This window comes from Arachis duranensis, chromosome 6, assembly GCF_000817695.3.
Source record: "Arachis duranensis cultivar V14167 chromosome 6, aradu.V14167.gnm2.J7QH, whole genome shotgun sequence".
Classification (NCBI taxonomy): Eukaryota; Viridiplantae; Streptophyta; class Magnoliopsida; order Fabales; family Fabaceae; genus Arachis; species Arachis duranensis.
Window position 1 is genome coordinate 2,049,781 of NC_029777.3, and position 22,000 is coordinate 2,071,780.

Sequence of the window (22,000 nt, forward strand, 5' to 3'; positions counted from 1 at the left end):
GAATTGCAAAACACTATCCACGTCATCTATCCGTTATGTTTATCCTAGCTGATAGTGGTTGTGCCACATCAGCAAGTCGGTTGCTGACTTACGCCGGAATTGGCGTAAATGGTCAGTATGTAACCTGGAGTGCAATCTCGAGGATCAGAATAGTGCAATTAGAATCTCAAAGGCTAAATTGGTGCACAAATCGAATCTAAAAGACCACTATAAAAATTTAGTCCAAGAAAAATGCAATCAGAATTTATTTCGGCAACTACGTTGGCAGTTTAAGTATATAGTGCCAAAACACACATATATATCCAAAATTTGCTTAATGCTAATGTGCTTTAGAAAGTAAAAGAGTGCATTATTTTTTAAAAATTAACTTGATATTTAAAATAAAAAATAAAATATTCTAATTCTAAATTTTAAAAATTTGAATCATTAATCTAGTAAATAAAAAAGTCATATTTATTTAATTAAAAAAAACACAACATAAAAAGGGTTTAACTATTTCATTCTGAAAATATATTTCAGTAAGTATGGTTTTTGTTTTTTGTTGGACATGCAGCAAAATTTTAATTGTTCAACCATTTTTACGTATTTTTAATTTGGGATATATTTTTGGTATTCAAATAGTTGTATTTTATGAAGTTCAAGGTATAGGCTTTGATTGTTGAGCCCAAATTTTTAAAAATTGGCACAAGTTCCTCCCGAAAGTTGGGCCCATGTAGAGAGTTCTAAATTATGGGCCTTATAAACGAATATAATGTTTTGGACAAAACAGAAAAGAAAAACTAAATTAAGGCCGAAACTGTATTCACTGCTTACTACTTTACTCTAATGTTCTAGACTTCTATACTCTCAAGTCTCAACCTATTTATTTATTTATTTTCCATAAAAAATGACAAACAAATTGGTCTCTTAGGCTGCCTTTGTTTCTTTAGACTAAAATTGAGCTGAGTATAATATTTTGTGACGAAAGATTGAATTTAAAATCTTAATCTTGGAATACAACATCAGCTTTTTTAATATTTTAAAAAAATAGAGACACAAAATATTAAAATTTTTAGAATAAAAACTAAAAATTAAATTAAATTAAATAATATTTTTTTTAAAAATAATTTTATTTAATTTTTTAACTCTATGATTAGTGTTATATTTATTTTAGCAAAAATATGTTTGATAATAAAAAAATAGTCAAAAATTAATTATAACTTATTTTATTTAATATTAATTAATTATTACAATAATTAATAAATATTAAATAAGACAAGTTTTGAGGGTTTAATCTCATCTTAAAACACACTCTTAAAGAATTGAAGTGTCTAATTAAAGTGAACAAACAGGTGCAGTTGAATTAAAAGCCAAGATCTGAAGAATCAATCATCCTTACCCATCACATTGCCACTATATACGTGTAGTTTTGAGTTTTGTAAAATAAACTTAATAAGAATAATAATCAACAAGAGCATGAAGAGACTTTCTTAATCTCAGTAATCTCTGACTCTAAGTCATTACCAGAGATTACATCAATCTTTGATCCCTTAAGAGTGACAGCATTATTAATGGCATTGTTGGCAGATTGCAATGACTTCTTAGAGACCACGAAATGGATGTGTTGAAGCAACTTGAAGAAGGCACTCTCCACATTCTCACCGCTGAGAGCTGAAGTCTCCGAGAAGAAGAGCCCCTGTTCCTCCGCAAACTCCACCGCATCCTCCGTCCGCACTGCTCTCTTCTCCACAAGGTCACCCTTGTTCCCAATTAACATTATGACTATGGAAGTGTCTGCATGCGCCCTCAGCTCCTCTATCCACCTCGCCACGTGATCAAATGTCTGCCTCTTTGTTATGTCGTACACCACCATTGCTCCTAATGCTCCTCTGTAGTACGCACTTGTCACTGCCCTGTACCTATATGTGTAAGCAAAATGGCTCAATACACATACAACTTTGAAGTGAATACATATAACAAAGGAAAACTTTCAAATACGAGAAGTCCTAGGGACCAACAACTTCTGTGAATTATAGTCATCAAATAGTCATCAATGACAATAATGATTTTAATGGTGTGAAATTGGTGTGAGATTTCATCAAATGGCTTACTTTTCTTTGCTGGTTATATGCTGGCCAAAATTTATCATCAAAGTTGCTGGTCCTCTAGATTTTTCCTTCAAATATATCGGTAGATTGATGTTTCAGTGATTTTTGACGATCTTAATTATAAGAACAAAAACATGTAGAAATAACAGAGTACTTGTGGAGTATGTATGAGTACTGTTGGTAAAAAATAGCAATGTTCATTGGAAGTTGGAAAGAAGAGAGAGAGAAAGGAATGAAGTGAATAGAATGAACCTTTCTTGGCCAGCAGTGTCCCAGATCTGTGCTTTGATGAGTTTGCCACCAATGGTGACAGTCCTGGTCTGGAACTCAACTCCGATGGTGGACTTTGAGTCAAAGCAGAACTCATTCTTTGCAAACCTAGACAGTATTTGAGTCTTCCCCACTGCCGAGTCTCCAATCACAACCACCTTGAACACATAATCTATTCTCTCCGGCACATTCACATTATTGTTATCATTATTCTCCCTTGCTCTCTCACCCTCAATCCCATTCATTTCCTGGTTCATTTTCTTAGCTTCACAACCTCAATGCAATAATAAAAGCTGAGGTGATGCTGCTATTTTTCTTGCCCAAACTTGTTTACTAGTGTTTAGAAAACCAAAAGATACTAATAATTGGTCTTAGTATTGTGGAGGTAAGTAGGAGAAAGTAGAGGAAAGTTGAAAAAGAGAGACAGACAAGACCAGTGTTGAATCAATAGTGCCATAAGAAATGGGCAATATGGAACAACGTGGCCCACTCCTTGTCTCACTTTAATGCTTTACCAATATTAGTGTACCACCCCCAATTATATACGGAATTTGCCTATGTTTTATATGGCCCTTATTCTTGGCAATTATTGGCCTTTCTGCTGCCAAAAAAATATGTATAATTAATCAAAATCTTATAAAGTTTGCTGAATGCTGCGATGGTTTAATTTGCCTTAGCGCTTAGGTTAAGGGTTTTGTTAAATTCTTTTCTTTACTTTTCATGCAGACAGTACCAAAAACAGCTCAAGCCTTATAAGCTATGCATTGGTGCCTGCCACTCATACGTGATTTTCTTCCAATATAATGATGTAGGTATGGAGATTCTTAGTTGCTTTTATGATACGATTTTACCAAGGTGAATCGGCGCAAGTGGGCCTCAATTATTTATATACGGAAGAATCGACACACACAGAAACTTCAAATTAAACTCCACCTAAAAAATAACAAGGTTTAACACCTCATTAAAAGTATGTTGTTTGATTGTTAAACTATAAGAATCTAGTTAAAAGTATTGGTCAAAAATAATAAATTCTAAGAATGGTTGAACTCTTCTCAAAGATTATTATTGTATTCTTTCTTTACTATGCATATGCATCATGTCTTAATCTTTTTCGGTCATTTAATTAAATTAAGAGTATATATGTTTAGGCGTGTAACACGCAGGAGCATGGCCTACCAATATTTTCCAGCTACACTTGAAAGGAGCATAGCAGAGTTTTGTTTGTGTCCCTCATTGGTCCATTGGGGCGCAATGCCGTGACCATACGCTGATAAAAGAAAAACATTCTTTAAATCAATTGGCATTTGGCAATTGCAGTGAATAGTGATTTCCTGCACCGACACATGCAGCTTGGGGTGCTAGACTGCTAGGAAATTTACGACCTTCTGAATCATTAGTTATTGCAACCCATGCTCTACCAATTGATAGTTGAATATATTTGATAAAATCTCTACCTGTATTTTAGTGATTTCTTATTCTTTTCTTTGAACCTTCAACTTATATAATCTATATTCATAAGAATGATTTACTTTTTATTACTGATTACTTCTTCCACTATAATTCAGGAAAAAAATTGGAAAAAGGTACGCCCTACATGATTAATGACATGTACAGCACAGCAAAGCTGTAAATTAAAAAAAAAATAACAATTTTATAGTTTGGACCAAAATATAAGATACAAGAAAAATTCGAAATCTAATAGAATGTATTGTTTTTTGTCAGTGCTTTTAATAATTAGTTCCATTCTTTTCGTTTAATAATTCAATATCATACTTTTAGTTTACACTTTTAAATATTACTAACTAATAACTGATAAAAAAATATTAAATTCTAATAGTCATCTAACCCTTTTCATAATATATTTTGTAAACCTCTTTTGTTTATAATGTTATTTTTATGTGGAGTAGTCTTTATAACAATAACTTTTTTTTGTTTGTAATCAATGCAGTTTAATTCTCTCTTTTTTTTTTCTCTTGGGATGCAGCTTTTTTTTTGTCAAGTTACACATTTATACACACACTCTTCTTGGTTTTTTTGAGTTTCATAATCAACTTTCTAGTCATAATTAAGATTTAAAGATATACTTTTTGCAAGGAAGGCGTAGCACAGATGACATATTTATGTCTTTTGCAAGCTGTATTTGAATTCAAGTCCTAACTAAGTGTTTTAAAGTCTATAGTGTGTACCCATATAGTGTGTAAGTGTGTTGTGTGTTGTGTAGTTGTGTAATGCATAAATATAATGTCTAAAGTTGAGAGCTGTCCAATCCACTTGACTAAAAAAAAAAAGAACTTTCTAACCAGACAAATATAATTGCTCAGGATGCAAGCTTAATCCTCATCGGTGAGAAGAGAGTTGGTCCACTCTCGCTCCCTTTTGTGTTGGGCTACTTATTTTTGCTTTATATTTTTAATGTTGAAGCCCTCTTGGAGCTCTCATTTTAAGTACAATGAGCCCGTTTAGGATACAAGACTTCTTTTATGGTTTTTGGTCATGGGAAACAAGAGTTCTTAAAGCCCTAGAAAATACTGTAGAAGTGTAACCAACAGTGCTTGACTATTTGCATCCCTTAATTTAAGTCCAAAAAAAGTTGAACGATGGATCCCACAAAAATGACAAGGTTGGTTTCACCTTCACGGTAACCCTCTACAGCCATGGCCTATGTGGCAAAAACTTATCCTCACATCTCATTAGGCCTCTTCTAGTACTAAAATCCATTTCCCCCAAAACTGCCATCTTCTTTATGCTCTCTGTCTTCCATCATTCCATGGATACATTATCAAGCACAGTTTCAACCCTCAAGATTCCATCAGTACCCACACAAACTCATCATCATCGTGAATTATTCTATCATCACTTCATAAGAACTAATACTCCCAACTGTCAACCCTGTGTTTCTTCTTCCACTGCTTCCATTATTCCCAGAACCAGCAAGAAGGCTGCTGCCTCTACTTTTCTACCAGTCTCTGCTTCCTCATCGTCACCGCCTCTCCAACCACGTTCTTCTTCTCCAATCTTCCATGCAAAGCCAGCCACTGGGTACGCAGCGGCCATAATAGAGGTGGCTCAAAGCACCAAGTCCCTTCACGCCGTTCACATGGATGTTCAGAGGCTCCTGAGGTTTCTCCAATCAAGCAATAATAACGATAAGGGAGAAGCAGCGGCTACCATGATGAAGGAGGTGGGCAAGCAAGGAAAGTTTCAGAGGCACGTGGTTGCGTTGTTGAGGATGCTGATGAAGAAGGGCAAATTGGGAATTTTGGGAGAAGTTTTAAAAGAGTTCGAGAGGATCTACGAGGAGCTTTGTGGAACTCAAGTGGTGTTGGTGTCATCTGAAGAGTTGTTAGGGATAGCCAAGAAGGTGCGGCAAACACCCTCTTTTGTCTTCTGAACTCAAATTGAATGTGTTCAAGGATGATGATCAATTCAAACCTATATATATATTGTAAATCTCAAATTACAATTCAATTACGAGTTTCTATGCTTCCATCAAAGCTCGCTCTTGGTTTTGCTTTATTCCATTTCATTGTTTGCATGTATGATTCAATGGATTTCGGGAACAATTACAGCATCCGAGACTTTGTTTATTGATTAATTAAGCAACAAGACACCGAGCTAGGAGAGGCAAACGGGTCGGACCGGTTTGTATAACCCGTTAGGAGAGGCAAACGGGTCGGACCGGTTTGTATAACCCGTTAAAAAAGTGGGTTAGGATAGAATTTAAAACCGTTAAACTTAAAAAGTTCACCTGATTTGTCCGGTTTAATCCGTAGATTTTGATGGACTTTATCTAAGTGGGACAAGCTTTTCTGGTGGAGCAAGTGTTTTTTGTTATGGTCGTCTTTTTATAAATTTTTTTATGTTATTAATCTATAAGAGAAAAAAAATGATAATTAAAGATATTTTAAATTATATTTTAAATTATATTTTATGTTTGATTGATTATAAATTTAAAAATATTTAATTATATATTTTGAATAATATTAATTTTAGTATTTTGTTTAAAAAGACTTAATTTATGCTTATTTATTTTGTTAGTCTGCAGTTAGGCAAGACATAGAAGGAATTCAAGACTGCTTCAATGAAGGCAGGACCGGACGACCCAACTCTCCAAATAGCAAGCTTTTGGCGAGGCTTTCCTATTTGTCACCCTCTACACAGAGCCACATAAGGATATAAAAAATATTATTTTTACATTAAAATTAACTCATTATATATTTTTATGTAGATATATATCTAATTTAATTTATTTTTAATAAATGTTTTATATTTTAATATATATTTTATACTAATAATTAATTTTAGTGATTAATTTTAATATATATCTAATATAATTGTTATGAATACGAAAATAATTTTATTAGATAACCAATAAAAGATTAATCAATAATAAGATAATAAGATTTTTGAACTGCATTTTATATTATTTAATTATCAATAATTAATAATTATTTAAATTTTATTTTTTAAAAATACAAAACTAATTATTATTAATTATAATTATTTAAAATTGATTAATTAAAAATTACTTATCTATACTTTTCTATATGAAAATGATAAAAATTCTAATGCATTGAATGCATTTGCCTTTGCTTTTGAAAAACTATTATATTATGGTTACAGCTTTTTTATTTAAATAAAATAAATTAATTATTTATTTAATTAAATAATTTTACCTATAGTTACTCCTATTTAAAAATTAAAATTCATTTTTCCTTTCAAGTAACATAGATGTGAGTTTAATTAATTAAATAATTATATGTGTATATTAAAATAAATTATTAAAATTAGTTATTAATATAAAATATATGTTAAAATATAAATATACATTGTGAATAAATTAAACCACCTACAAATTCAACTGGTCGACTAAACAAAAATAATTCAATATTTCTTGATTAATATTATGATTCATATTTAATTTTTTTGATAGAAAGATGAAATTGATATGGAAACTTTAGGTACAAAATTTAATAAATAAAAACTTTTATAAAATTAAAATTAATCTCAAACATTAGAAAAAAGACATATGTTTTAAAATATGATTATATTATTTTTTTTAGAGAGATATTTATCCTCACATTTAGTTGCTATAAGGTTGATGATAATATTTTTCTAAGATTCAATGAAATCTAAGAATTTTTTTAATTAGCAATAGTAAAAAATTTTCAATTCTCTTGAATAAAGAAAATCTCTTAATATTTAAGTAAAATATACACTTAGTACTTCTATTTTTAAAATAGTGGATAAGGACTTATTTATATATACTGCACATAGTAATTATAGTTATGTATACAAATGATTGTGTCTTTTTTATTATCAACAGACACAATATTTTAAACATACCAATTCTTAAAGAGTTGTGTCCTTTTAGCCAATAAATATATTATTTGTTAGACAAATGGTATTTTTTTATTAATATTAATAATAATATCAATAACATTAATAATATTAATTAATCAAATTTGTAAAATACCCTTCAATCCCCCACTATTAATAAAATTTAAATATCATACAAGTATATGCATAAAAAATGTGTCACTACGATTAAACATTCTTTTAGTGTAAATTTTAAAGTCATAATAGGTGTCTAATCGATTAAACTCATACTCCATATGCTAGTACCAAAAATTACACACATTACTTATACCCTCCAAATTCAAGAGTTTATAATTTTAAGGACGTATATGGTCCTGTGCTCATCCTAGTTTCATGAATATTTACGAGAATAAAACCTCTAAAATTCTCGATTAAAGCGGCACCACTCCTATATTCGTATAGGTAGAATCTTTTGATAAATAATATTATCATTTCCTTAAAAATTTTAACTCACCCTCCTAATTTATTGTAAATAGCACTAAAACCTATACCTTAGTGCTTCAATTACTAAATAACTTGTTATTACCCATTAAACCTTGAAATTAGTAGTCTACGAGAATAAGGTTGGGTTCCCATCATTTAGCAATAATAGGTTTTAATTCTATTTTAGGAGTAGTCTCTTTAATTTTATCCCTTAACAAACCTTTAGTCAAAGGATCTGCTAAATTTCTTTGAGATCTTACATAAGTGATGGTAATTACACCATCATCTATTAGTTGCCTCACAAACTCATGTCTCAAACTTATATGTCTATACTTTTCATTATAAACTTTATTATATGCTCGAGATATGGTTGATTCACTATCACAGAAGATTGAAATAGTTATCGTCTGCTGTGGCCAGAGCTATATATCATATAACAAAATTTTTAACCATTTCACTTCTTTATCTGCAGTTGATAAAACTACAAACTCAACCTTCATAATAGAATGTGTAATACAGATTTGTTTTTTTTAGGTCTAACTTATTGCTCCACCACTTATGGTAAAAATTCATCCTGAAATGAATTTGTTATCACTAAGATTTGTAATCCAATTTGCGTCGGAATAATCTTCTAAAATTGTGGGATAATCACTATAATGTAATCCAAAGTTTATGATTTTCTTGAGGTAACCAAGAACTCTTATTACAATGTTTATTTCTAAATTTTCATGTGAAACTTGATAATTTATACACATTGAATGTTATATCAGGTATAGTACAATGCATTGCATACATTAAACTTTTTATAGCACTAGTATATTCTAATGGTGCTATAGGTCTTCACATGTTTTCTTTTAATTTAAGATTAGGATCAAAGTGTATTGGATTCTTTAATTGTGAGATGATAAAGTTTTTTAATACCTTTTGATATAATGAGATTGACTTAAAGTAAAGCCAATTTTATTTTTATGCACTTTTATGCCTAATATTGTATCAACTTCATTCAAATCCTCCATCTTGAATTTATAAGTTAGATATTCCTTTGTTATACGAATTCCTTCTAAATTTGTCCCGATGATTAACATATCATCAACATATAGACAAATAATTACTCCATATTTTTTAGTAAATTTTGAGTAAATACATTTATCCGTACTATTATTTGAGAAGCTATTTGATAACACCACTGAATGAAACTTCTCATGCCATTGTTTAGGCACTTGTTTTAGGCTATACAAAGACTTAATTAATTTGCAATCTTTCTTTTCATTTTCGGGTAGCACATAGCCTTTCGGTTGCTCCATATAAATTTTTTCATTAAGATCTCTATTTAAAAAAACCGTTTTAACATCTATTTGATGTATATGAAGCTTATGAATGGATGCTAATGCTATAACAGTCCTAATAGAAGTCATTTTTACCATAGGTGTGTAGGTATCAAAATAGTCTAGACCTTTTTGTTGTCTAAATTCCTTGGCCACTAACCTTGTTTTAAAAGTTAATTTGTAATGAACCATCAGTATTATACTTTCTTCTAAATACCTACTTATATCCTATAGGCTTTGATCTTGGAGGTAAATCAACCAAGACCCAAATATTATTTGATAATATTGAGTCCATTTCATCATTTGTTGCTTCTTTCCAAAAGACAAAATCCCTTGAAGCCATAGCCTCTTTAAACATTTGAGTATCACCTTCTATATTCATCATAATAGGAATTTTGTATGTCACATAATTTTTAGTTTCTTCTATCAAAAAAGTGATAGCTTGAGAATAAATAAAATCTAAATCCTAGTCCTTTTTTTTCTCACTCTCAAATTCTTCCTTGATTCAATCAATTCTTTGTCACTAGACGTTTATTATTTTGATTATTTATTTCTTATGAAATATTAGTATCATTTTGGGGATATTCTGAATTAGAAGTTGAATTATTGATAAATTTATTTTTAATAAATTCTACCTCTCTTGATTCAACAACTACATTAGACACTAAGTCTAATATTTTATATGCTTTAGAATTTTGAGCATATCTTATGAAAGTGCCTTTTATGATTTTTGGCCCCAATTTAGTTCTCTTTTGATCAGAAACTCGATAAAAGGCTAAATACCCTCACACTTTTAGATAGTTCAAATTAGGTTTTCTTCCTTTTCAAATTTTATAAGAAGAAACTTTTCTATATCTTGATGGTATTCTATTATGAATATGACATGATGTCAATAATGCTTCACCCCACAAATCGTAAGACAATTTTGTATTTAGTAACATTAAATTAACCATATCCAATAAGGTACGATTTTTTTTTTCCGCCAAACCATTTTGTTGCAAAAATTAGTAAATTCGTTAAAAAAAATTCTCCACCTTGATCACTACAAATAACTTTTATTTTCTTATCATGCATATTTTTTTTACTTCTATTTATATTTCTTAAACATTTTAAAAGCTTCATCTTTATTTCCAAACAAATATACATAAGTAAATCTAGAACAATCATCAATAAAAGTTATAAAATATCTTTTTTATCTTCTAGTAATATTGTCATTTAATTCATAAATATCACTATGAATCAATTCTAATAAATATGTATTCCTTTTAACTTTAGAAAAAAGTTTCTTAGTAATTTTGGATTGTATGCAAATATCATATTTTCTATTAAAATTCTTATTATTAAGATCAATATAGTTATTTTTATGCACATATTTAATTGATTTATAATTTAAGTGTGCTAATCTAATATGCCATAAATAACAAGAATCAACAATACACAAAGAAACATTTACTTTATTAATACTAAATTTAAACATGCCTTCAATACAATATCCTTTTCTTATAAATATACCATTCTTAAGCAAGATCATTTTATCAGATTACATTACAACTTTAAATCCTTTCTTACACAAGAAACTAGCAGAAACTAAATTTTTTCTCAAATCCAGAATATGAAGTACATTTATTAAATTTAATTTCTTTTCAGATATAAAATTCAATTCCACAATTCTTTGACCACAAACTTTGGATGAGTTGTCATTGCCCATCAAGACTTCTCTATTGTTCACTTATTCATATGTTTTGAATTGATTGCAATCATTACAAACGTGAACAGTAGCTTCAGAATCTAACTACCACTCAAGTGATTTTTCTTGTGTTGCCATGTTGAGTTATGTAACCACATGTCAATATGCGTATTTTGTACTTTTTCTGCAACCATAGCAATTAGATCCTTCTCTTCCACTAAGTTGGTCTTTGGAACTTCCTTTTTCAGAAGTCTACATTCTTTGATGTAATGTCCTTTTTTCTGACAATACCACTTTCTTTGTCTTTTCTTGTCTTACTTTGAATCTTTTGAGAACTTTAGTTTCTTTTTATTGGTTTTGTCTTCACCAATATGATTCACTTTAGAACTTTCAGAGAGATACACAACATCACGTTTTCGAATTTCTTCCTCTATATGTATATGCCTTAGTAATTTCTCAATTGTGAAGTTCTCAGCAAGATGTAAAAGTTTTTTCCTATAACTATTCCATGATGAAGTCAATTTTAAAATAATTATTCCAATTTGTAATGATTTAGGGATCGCTACTTGTAGATCACAAAATCTACTTACAAGGATTTGTAATTCATGAATTTGATCCATAACAAACATAATATCATTCATAGTAAATTCGAAATATTTCATCATAATAAACTTATCTGTTCCTTGTTATTTAGTATTTTACTTTTCTTTCAAAGATTTTCAAATCTTCAATTGTGATTGAATTGACATATAGAGATCATAGAGTCGGTCGGATAAAGTATTGAGAATATGACCTTGACATGCAAAAGTATCTTCATCGTGTTTCATATTCAATTGAACAATCTTTTCTTTCTCTTTCGGTATGAAATTTTTGGCAGCATCGGCAATTAGTATAGTCTTTAGGTCAATCACATATACAAGATTGAGAAATGAAAAAAGAAACATCATCTTGTCCTTTCAACGGTTGAAATTCATTTCGTCAAAGCGATCTAACTTGACAAACTCTTGATTCATGACCTTGAACGTGGTGTTTTATCTTGTACCATCTTCAAGTAATATCTCTCTAAAATTGTTAGGTATATGAAAATGGTTTCAAGACATGATTAGATCGCTTTTTTTAGAAAGATATTTGTACCCACACTTAGTTGCTATAGGGTTGATGACAATACTCTCGCAGGATACAATGAAACTTAAGAATTTCTTAATTAGCAATAGTAAAAAATTCTCAACTCTCTTGAACAAAGAAAATCTCTTAATACTTAAGTAAAATGTACACTTAGTACTTCTATTTTTGAAATAGTGGATAAGGACTTATTTATACATATTGCATGTAGTAATTATAATTTGTTATGTACACAAATGATTGTTTCTTTTCTATTACCAATAGATACAATATTTTGAACATACACAATTCTTAAAGAGTTGTATCTCTTTAGTCAACAGATACAATGTTTTGAACATACATAATTCTAGGAGTGAATGCGGATTGGATATGGCCAAAATTTCAATCCGATCTGCACTAAAATTATCAGATCGGATTTAATATTTGCAGCTTTTAAGCTTGGATCCGATCGGATTTAATATCCGCAGTTTTTAAGTTTGGATCTTATCCAATTGGATAGGATATCGAATATCCGCTAAACACAAAAATATTTTTAAAAACTTGTTTTTATAAAAAAAATACCAATAAAATTTATTTTTTTTATTCTTTTAAATATGTTTATTCTTAAAGTAATATTAAACATATTTTTCTCAAATAATAAATTAAAATAATATAATGTATATGATAATTATTAGTTGAAATAAAATATAAAAATAATATTTACTTATTTTTTTTTTTTGCGGATACGCGGATCGGATATGCGGATACTTACACAAAATTCATAATCCGATCCTATTAGTGTGTGGATTGGATCCGATCTGATAATCTTACGGATCGAATTCATATTCTCAATTTTCAGATCAAATTTGAATAAACACTGTAAATATACATATTAAATTTAAAAATAATCTCTTATAGTCTTATATACTTTTTTACTTAATTGTTTGGGAATTGTAAACTAAGATTTCCTTTAAAAAAAGTGGAAAAAAAAAAGATTTAAGTGTAAAGTATTATATCTTTTAAGAAATTATGAGAATGAACACTTTTAATTTTTTAATTAAATGTTATTAAAATAATTTTTTATTGTACAATATTTTTTTATATGTTTTTTTTATCTTATTTAAAAAAATACATAATAAAAAATATATCTTACAATATAAATTGAAAGGGAAAAAAAAAAGCTTCAAATTGCATGTATCTATTATTGGTCCACCAACGTGGACTTCGTTTCACATTTGGCAGTCTGGCATCGCGAGGACTCAACCCACCATTTGATTTTTCCATTACTCGGTCTGAGATTCTGCCCTGCTATAAGAAGAAGTATATTTTATTATTTTCTGCTAGATTGACAACTTTTTTAGAAAAATAATTTGTAACATCATCTTTTCTGGGCCAAAGTAAGATCCATGCATGTGCATTTGTTTTGCAGTAAATGGCACATTTCAATTTTTTTTTCGGTTAAACTAATTTTTGTCTAGTATTATTCATAAGAGGTAAAAAAAAAACCTAAATAGAAATTAGTAACTTCATTTTATCCTAAAATATTGGTTGTTCTATTACAAAAACATTGTTCATACTAAAGATTCATATCTATTTATACATTTTTTAAATATAAAAGTTAAAAAAGAGGTAAACAGATAAAGAATGAGTAGTGGAGTCTCTAATCTTATCTTGTTTATAATAATAAGTTTGTATCTTTATAAATACACATTTTAAATGTTGTGGGTCTATTAGGGAGTAAATATCCATAGTCATCTCTAAAATTCGTGTAAATACTCAATTTAATTCTCAAGATCTCATACTTTTCATTGTAATCCTTCAGACAGAGCTTCGAGCACTCAAACTAGTTCCTGACCATATTTCAGAATCATCACCGGAGCACTGATATGGAGTCGGATTGCCACATGGGAGGCCTGTTTACATTTCTCAACCCATTATTCAAGCCTTTTCCAGGAATATGCTACCAACATTGTTTTATGTCATTGTACCCAAGCTCCGGTGATGACTCATCACTTGAAATATGGTCAGGGACCACTTTGAGTGCTCGGAGCTCTATATGAAATACTACAATGAGAAAATCAGGATCTTGAGAATTAGATTGAGTATTTACGCAAATTTCATGGACAACTATGAGTATTTACTCGCCTATTAAAATTTCATTTCTCTAAAGTACACAGAATGATAAAATAAAGATAACAATCATATATATAGAGGATAATTCACTTTAATAAACTGATACCCATCAAATTTTAAATCATCCAAAGTAAAAAATGTAATATAAATCAATTATATAAATCGAATTAGTTTAATTCAATTTATAAGCTATAATAGTAAATCAAATTAAACTATGTTGATTTACTAAAAAAATAGATCTTAGGCATAAATTAAATTGAATCATTTTGATTTAAAGTTGTTTCTACTAATTCGAATGAAAATTGTTTAATTTACTATTTATTTACGTGCATGTAAATCGAATTAATCTCATAAATCACTAAATCAAAAGTAGTTGTGTCAATTTATATAGATATATGAATTGGAATATGCACGACACTATTTATTTATTTATTTTAATATAATTAATTTAATTATTTTAATAATTTTTTTTATTAAAGATAAGGTGATTTGAATCCGTGACTTCTTAGATAAGTATAGTGAGATTATGTCATTTGAATTATAACTCATTGATATTTTAATAACTAATTATTTATTTAAGAAATATATAAATTAATATGTTTAAATATACAAAATATATAGATTTTGAATTAATAAAAAGCGAAGGATTGAGTATACGTGAAATACTAAAATCTTTTAAATTATAATCTATTAAATTAAATAATTTAATAATTCTCAATTTCTTCACTTAATGTTTTAGAAGTACACGTAAAACTTATGGCTTGGAGGGTGAGTTAGTTTGATAATCACGTCGTATTCCCAGGTCAAAGCAAAGATGTTGGTTGGAAAAAATGGTATAGACTTGGTTCAAGGAAAAGGAAGGAGTCTACTCAACTAGTCAGAACTCATAACGAGAAAATAAAACAAACAAAATTTGGGTTCCTAACCATTCAATTCAATTCAATTCTATTCTGCAAAAGTAATCTTTCTTTTCCGCATCCCTGAAATGCTATTTCTGTCTCAATTTTAGTTTCTCAGGAAAGCAGCTTCTCAATTTCCATGGCTCCACCCAGGTACTCTTCTTTATCTTCTTTCTTACTTGCTCACATGTCAATGGTGTTTCCCCAATTGATCCATTCATACGCGCTTTCTTAACTCTGTTAAAATTCATGCTTTAAGGAAGGGTTTCTCTAAGTCTCTTAGTCAAGTCAACTCTTAACTGTGCACATTTCTTTTAGCTTTTTACGGAATTTATAGTTTTTCTGGTGCCAGATGACAGCATATTTAGTCATTTAAACTTTAAAGAATTCCTAAATGAAAATTGACGCTGCTGGAAAAATTTTCAATATTTTGTATTGGGTTTATCATCAGTGCCATGTAGAAAAATCATCAGGAAATGGTTTTGAGAAATTATTGTATTGATATCAGGTGCAGGCATTTGAAATTGGATTAAAAGGGGTATGGAAGAATTCCCTAATCACATTTTGAGGAAAATTCCTAAAACCTTTCGGTCAAAACTAGCTGGGGTTATCTTTTAATGGGAAAAGAAGGGACTTCATTCCTTAGCCTAACTTTGTCAAAAGATGATGGTTCTGGATGCATTGAATTCTGGTCCTACTGCAGAAGCCATTTCTCAAATTATAGATACCATCGCTGAGTTTCTATATTATGCTAGTGATGTTCTTGTGAAGAAGGATAGTTTTAAGGAACTTTCAGCTTACTTGGAAAGGATTTCACCCATTTTAAAAGCATTGAAGAAAGGAAAAGTGAGCGATTCTGAAAAATTCAACCATGCCATTGAGATTCTGAGTCGTGAAGTTAGAGATGCAAAGCAACTGGCTGAAGAATGCAGCAAGAAGAACAAGGTATATCTCCTAATGAACTGCAGAACCATTATCAAGCGCCTCCAAAATATCACTAGTGAGATTAGCAGGGTAATTGGTCTTCTTCCTTTGGCCACACAAGGCCTTTCTAATGGAATAATTGAAGAAATTACAAAGCTATGTGAGAATATGCAGGCAGCTGAGTTTAAGGCAGCCATAGCAGAAGAAGAGATTTTAGAGAAAATTGAGTCAGGGATACAGGAAAAGAATGTAGATCGCTCCTATGCAAATGCTTTGTTGGTTCTCATTGCAGATTCTGTTGGGATTACAAATGAGAAATCAACAATGAAGAAGGAACTTGACGAGTTCAAGAGTGAAATCGAAAATGCCAGGCTAAGGAAGGACCTAGCTGAGGCCATACAAATGGATCAGATCATTGCTTTGTTAGAAAGAGCTGATGCAGCTTCATCACCTAGGGAAAAGGAACGCAAGTACTTTGACAAACGCAGATCTTTGGGAAGCCAACCCTTGGAACCATTACAGTCTTTTTATTGCCCCATTACCCGGGATGTCATGGTTGATCCTGTGGAAACTTCATCAGGTCAAACATTTGAGAGAAGTGCAATTGAGAAGTGGTTTGCAGATGGAAACAAATTGTGTCCTCTAACCATGGTTCCTTTAGACACATCAGTTTTGAGACCCAACAAAACCTTGAAACAATCAATAGAAGAATGGAAAGATAGAAATACAATGATTACAATTGCTTCAATGACTGAAAAAATTCAATCAGGAGATGATGAGGAAGTACTGCATTGTTTACAGAAGCTTCATGACTTGTGCGAACAAAAGGGCCAGCACAGAGAATGGGTTTTACTGGAGAATTACATTCCAGTTCTTATCCGATTACTCAATGCTAAAAACCGTGATGTCAGGAATAATGCCCTTGTCATCCTTTGCTTGCTGGCAAAGGATAGTGAAGATGCTAAGGTATGTGATAATGTTAACCCATCTTTGGTTTTTCTTTTCTCAAAATAATATTTTAGTTTTATGATAATGGGGTGTAGAGAAGCTTGGCCACACTCAAAATTTGGCTTTCTTTAATACTGATCAATAGCTGCCTTTTTAGATGAAATGGTGTTATTCTGATATTTAATATGTAGGATAGAGATTCCTCATGCATATCAATGCTTAATGAATTTAAAGACAGGGCCAATTACAAAGATACCTCACTGAAATATATAGTTTTGGATTATACTTTTCTTATAAAAGCAATTTTATTGTTTTACTTGTAGTATAGATGGACATTTTAATCAATGCTTTAAGCAATAGAATTCGATCAATGAAACTTTTAAATACCCTGGACAAATCTTGCCGTTTTACAATACAGTAGAACCAAGTGCAATTTCTTATATGTTTTTGCCTAATCCTAAATTTTTTTCAGGAAAGAATTGCTAAAGTTGATAATGCAATTGAGTCTATCGTGCATTCTCTTGGTCGTCGTTTGGGGGAAAGGAAATTAGCAGTGGCATTACTTCTAGAACTATCCAAATATGATTTACTGAGAGAACATATTGGAAAAGTTCAAGGTTGCATACTGTTATTGGTGACTATGTCCAGCAGTGATGACAATCAATCTGCTAGAGATGCAACAGAGCTGTTGGAAAAACTTTCATATTCTGACCAGAATGTTATACAGATGGCAAAAGCCAATTATTTCAAGCAGTTACTGCAGCGTCTCTCCACAGGTTCATTTTTTACCCACAATTTTGGTTGAGTGTATTAGTATCATTGATGCACTATCATCTATTGAATTTTAAAGTGCAAATTAATTTTCTTGTTAAATTCATCGTCTTATACCAAAGATTAATGTCTGAAATACTAGATGTTATGCAGTGTTGAAGAGAAACCTGCTTAATCACTTGTAGAGTGTGTGTAATTCTTTAAAGAACTAAATCTCAAAGTTGAAAATTTTAAAGAGAAATGCTCCTCCAATCCAATGATTTGTAAAGCCTCTAGTAAATGTTTAAATAATGTATTTGAGAAGCTGCATTTATGCAAGAATACTATAATTGTTATGTTGGCTACCAGAAAGACCAGAGTGGAGTGATGAACAAGCATTCCCCAGTTACTAAAAACTTCATTCTTGTTTCAGGGTCAGACGAGGTGAAGATGTTGATGGCCACGACTTTAGCGGAAATGGAGTTAACTGACCATAATAAGGAGTCCTTGTTTGAAAGTGGTATACTTGCTCCTCTTCTTCACTTGGTCTCACATAATGATGTTCAGATGAAAATAGTGGCCCTTAAAGCTCTTCAGAATCTATCCAGTTTAAAGAAAAATGGACTGGAAATGATTCGACAAGGTGCAACACGTCCGCTACTTAACATTCTTTTCCAGCACAGCATTCCATCTTCAAGTTTGTGGGAACATGTAGCGCCAATAATTATGCAGCTTGCTGCATCGACGATGTCACAAGATGCACAGACACCAGTTTCATTGCTAGAATGTGATGAGGATGTTTTTAACCTTTTCTCTCTAATTACTTATAACGTGCCTGATGTGCGGCAATACACTATCCAGACTTTTTATGCCCTGTGCCAATCGCCCTCAGCTTCTTATATTAGAACCAAGCTAAGAGAGGTATGTTTCTAACTGAACCTTAATGTAGTTTCCACATCTGGAAATGTTCTTTTTCCCGAAGTGCTAGTGCCCAAAATGAGTTTTTACGTATTCGACAATGTCAAAGTAGGCACGTCTAGATAGGGATCACCATTTAAGTTCTGGATTCAGCTTACTGCATAGCAGACTACAGACAAAGGCAAAATCTTGCATTACCAAAATAGTAAAGGGACTTCATTCATAGATGACATTGCTAGCGCTGCATAGGTTTCTTCTCTTACCTTCTACAGGTTATGTAGTTTATACCTTACACCAATAGATGGTGATTTGAGACCAACATTTTCCATTAGAAATTTTTGGCTGACTATCTTCTTTCCTTTCTATCATGCTATCACTTGTCAAGTTTTCCTTACCATAACATTTAAGATGTTTCTACCATATTTTGTTGAAATCTCAATATATCAGAGCTAAGTCTAATTATGCATGTGCAGTGCACAGCTGTCCAAGTACTGGTTAAGTTGTTTGAGACTGAAAACCAAAAACTACGAGGAAGTGCGGTAAAGCTTTTCTCTTGCCTTGTAGAAGGTTGTGATGAAGCCATCATACTAGAGAATGTGAATGAGAAGTGCATTGAGACTTTGGCCAGAATCCTGAAATCATCTTCTGATGAAGAAGAAATAGTTTCTACTATGGGAATAATTTGCAGTTTGCCGGAAAATCACCAGATCACTCAGTGGCTTTTGGATGCTGGTGCCCTGGTGACTATTTATAACTATATCCAAGAAGGGAAGGACAAAGATCTTCAAAGAAGCAAGCTGGTAGAGACTTCTGTTAGTGCCCTATGTCGATTTACAGTGCCAACAAACTTGGATTGGCAAAAGAGAGCAGCAGAGATTGGGATTATAACTATTCTAGTGCAGTTGCTTGAAAGTGGAACCATGTTAACAAAACAACAAGCAGCATTGTCTCTTGCTCAGTTTTCTAAAAGTTCACAGGGGCTGAGCAGGCCATTGCCGAAGCGCAAGGGACTCTGGTGCTTCTCATCCTCGGCAGCTGAAAGTGGATGCTTAGTACATGGGGGCCTGTGCACTGTCAAAACCTCATTTTGCCTTTTGGAGGCTGATGCAGTAGTACCACTAACGAAGGTTCTTGGGGAATCTGATCCGGGAGCTTGCGAAGCTTCTTTAGATGCTCTATTAACTTTAATTGAAGGTGAAAGACTACACAGTGGTAGTAGAGTGCTTGCAGATGCAAATGCCATACCACTTATAATCAGATTCCTTGGTTCCCCTTCTCCTGGATTGCAGGACAAGTCTCTGCATGCTCTGGAAAGGATTTTTAGGCTAGTGGAGTATAAACAACAGTATGGACCCTCAGCTCAAATGCCTCTAGTTGACTTGACTCAACGCGGTAATGGTAGCATAAGATCCATGGCAGCTAGAATATTAGCACATTTGAATGTCCTGCATGATCAATCTTCATATTTCTAAAAAAATGGTGATTCAGATTCTTGTGTTGAGGAGCAAAGTTAGCTAAACCATGAAGTATAACCTTCCCTTGATAACATCATTGTTTGCAAACTACAAGCTTGGACATGAAGGATGACTCTTTTTGCTGTCAAAATTGCTTTCATCTGTGCAATATTCTCATGGAGAATTACATTGATGTGGACAAGGTTTGCACTTTGCAGCATTCTATTAGGCTATATCCTCATGGGGAATCACATTGATCATGAACCACAGGTGAAGTGTGTCCTCATCCAATTTGGACTGTTAGTCCCCCACCACCACCATTGGACAAGAAGGAATATGTTTGAGGCCTATATTAAACGCCTCAAATATAGCTTCTACGTTTGAGGATCGACTGGATGGTTTTGTTACTTGTGTAAAATATGTATTAAAAAAAAGTTTCCCTTTCTCAAGGAGTTGTATTCTTTGTTCATTGGTATTGGAACTCATTTGTGATTCGTCTTATATTGTGACAAAATAAAAAAAGGAGAAAAAAGAAAAAAAATTGACACAGCTCGAAACTTCAATTCCCCCTTCATCCTTAAAGACATTCATGAATTTTCCTTCGTAAAAGGGACAACATTGTTGCATCATCACTCGTGGCGTACACGTCGTGAGAGATTTTACATCCATGGTCTTGAATTTAACCAAAAAATTTCAATAATTACGCTTGAGTGTAATTTTCTCTCTATTAAACATTAAGGCTGCATTCACGGAGACAAGACAAAAATACAGTGACACAAATTTATTTTTGGTAGCTAAGACATGAACAAAGGTATTGTATCCAAAAATTGAATTAGTGTAATTTGTGTAATTCCCGACAAAAAAGACAGAAAGATTAATAAGATATAACTTATTTTTTATTTTTTTATTATTTTATCAAATTTTTATTATTATATTTTTCTTTTTAATTTATCATCAAATAAAATATAAAACATTAATTTTTGTGTCTTGTTTTTAGTGTCTTATCTTATTCTCGTAACTAAACACAGCCTAACAGCAGTGGTTTACCAAAAAAATTTAATAATCATGTTCTCGTAATAATAGTAGTTTACCGAAAAAAAAAAAGGTTTAATAGTAGTATTTAGTTATAGTAATTGCTATTGTGCTTTCCATTTATCAATTAAATTATACACTTAAGTTTAGTTTGGTAAACAATTTAATTAAACTCTTTTTAAAAAAATAGATTAAACAATAAATGACTATATTAAAAATAGTTTATAAATAAGTTATTTTGTATTTAAATTTTTAGTTCTAAAAATGTTTATTTTATAAAAATATGATAAAAAGTAATAGTATTATGAGAGAAGTCATTTTTTTTAACTTCTTTATAAATTTTTAAATAATTCCTTAAAAAACTATAATTTATACGAGACATTAATATTACTAATTTTCATAAATCAAAAATTCAAAAAAATTATTTTAAAGCTCTCCAAAATATCGATCATTCGAGTAGACAATTAGAATTATATTATGAGTGGAGGACTTGAAAATCACTTTCATTTTGGTCTTGCATATTTCAACTCAGCCTGTCATTCATTTCTGCCCATCCCATACTCCATGCCACCCTCAAAGGACCGTTTAATTTAATCTGTCTACCTAACATTTTAAATAATATCACAACCACTTCACAGTTGGGAATTTGATATTCCCCAAACTCTATCAC

General features: G+C 31.1%; 3 protein-coding genes across 3 annotated transcripts; 2 read left to right on the top strand and 1 right to left on the bottom strand.

Moving 5' to 3' along the window:
* Window positions 1-1,320: 1,320 nt before the first annotated feature.
* LOC107491919 (ras-related protein RABA3) lies at window positions 1,321-2,856 on the bottom strand. Its single transcript, XM_016112845.3, has 2 exons — window positions 2,340-2,856; window positions 1,321-1,898 (listed from the first exon to the last, which is right to left on the bottom strand). Exons 1-2 carry the CDS (start codon window positions 2,612-2,614, stop codon window positions 1,445-1,447), a joined length of 729 nt encoding a protein of 242 aa, XP_015968331.1. The 5' UTR covers window positions 2,615-2,856; the 3' UTR covers window positions 1,321-1,444.
* A 2,170-nt stretch (window positions 2,857-5,026) lies between these two features.
* On the top strand, window positions 5,027-5,814 carry LOC107491920 (uncharacterized). Its single transcript, XM_016112846.3, has one exon. It carries the CDS (start codon window positions 5,101-5,103, stop codon window positions 5,746-5,748), a length of 648 nt encoding a protein of 215 aa, XP_015968332.1. The 5' UTR covers window positions 5,027-5,100; the 3' UTR covers window positions 5,749-5,814.
* Window positions 5,815-15,180: 9,366 nt separating this feature from the next.
* On the top strand, window positions 15,181-20,847 carry LOC107491921 (U-box domain-containing protein 43-like). The gene is made up of 5 exons (XM_016112847.3): window positions 15,181-15,457; window positions 15,813-17,194; window positions 17,649-17,952; window positions 18,360-18,847; window positions 19,318-20,847. The coding sequence occupies exons 2-5, from the start codon at window positions 15,968-15,970 to the stop codon at window positions 20,314-20,316; spliced, it is 3,018 nt and encodes a 1,005-aa protein (XP_015968333.1). The 5' UTR covers window positions 15,181-15,457; window positions 15,813-15,967; the 3' UTR covers window positions 20,317-20,847.
* Window positions 20,848-22,000: the final 1,153 nt, after the last annotated feature.

What these genes read in the sequence shown, in the direction of transcription:
- LOC107491919 (XM_016112845.3), bottom strand. Translation starts at nt 2,614, where the DNA reads ATGAACCAGGAAATGAATGGGATTGAGGGTGAGAGAGCAAGGGAGAAT. An exon ending in GACACTGCTGGCCAAGAAAG is followed by an intron (nt 1,899 to 2,339) that starts GTTCATTCTATT and finishes TTACACATATAG; the next exon opens with GTACAGGGCAGTGACAAGTG.
- LOC107491920 (XM_016112846.3), top strand. Translation starts at nt 5,101, where the DNA reads ATGCTCTCTGTCTTCCATCATTCCATGGATACATTATCAAGCACAGTT.
- LOC107491921 (XM_016112847.3), top strand. Translation starts at nt 15,968, where the DNA reads ATGATGGTTCTGGATGCATTGAATTCTGGTCCTACTGCAGAAGCCATT. An exon ending in AGGATAGTGAAGATGCTAAG is followed by an intron (nt 17,195 to 17,648) that starts GTATGTGATAAT and finishes AATTTTTTTCAG; the next exon opens with GAAAGAATTGCTAAAGTTGA. An exon ending in ACTGCAGCGTCTCTCCACAG is followed by an intron (nt 17,953 to 18,359) that starts GTTCATTTTTTA and finishes TTCTTGTTTCAG; the next exon opens with GGTCAGACGAGGTGAAGATG.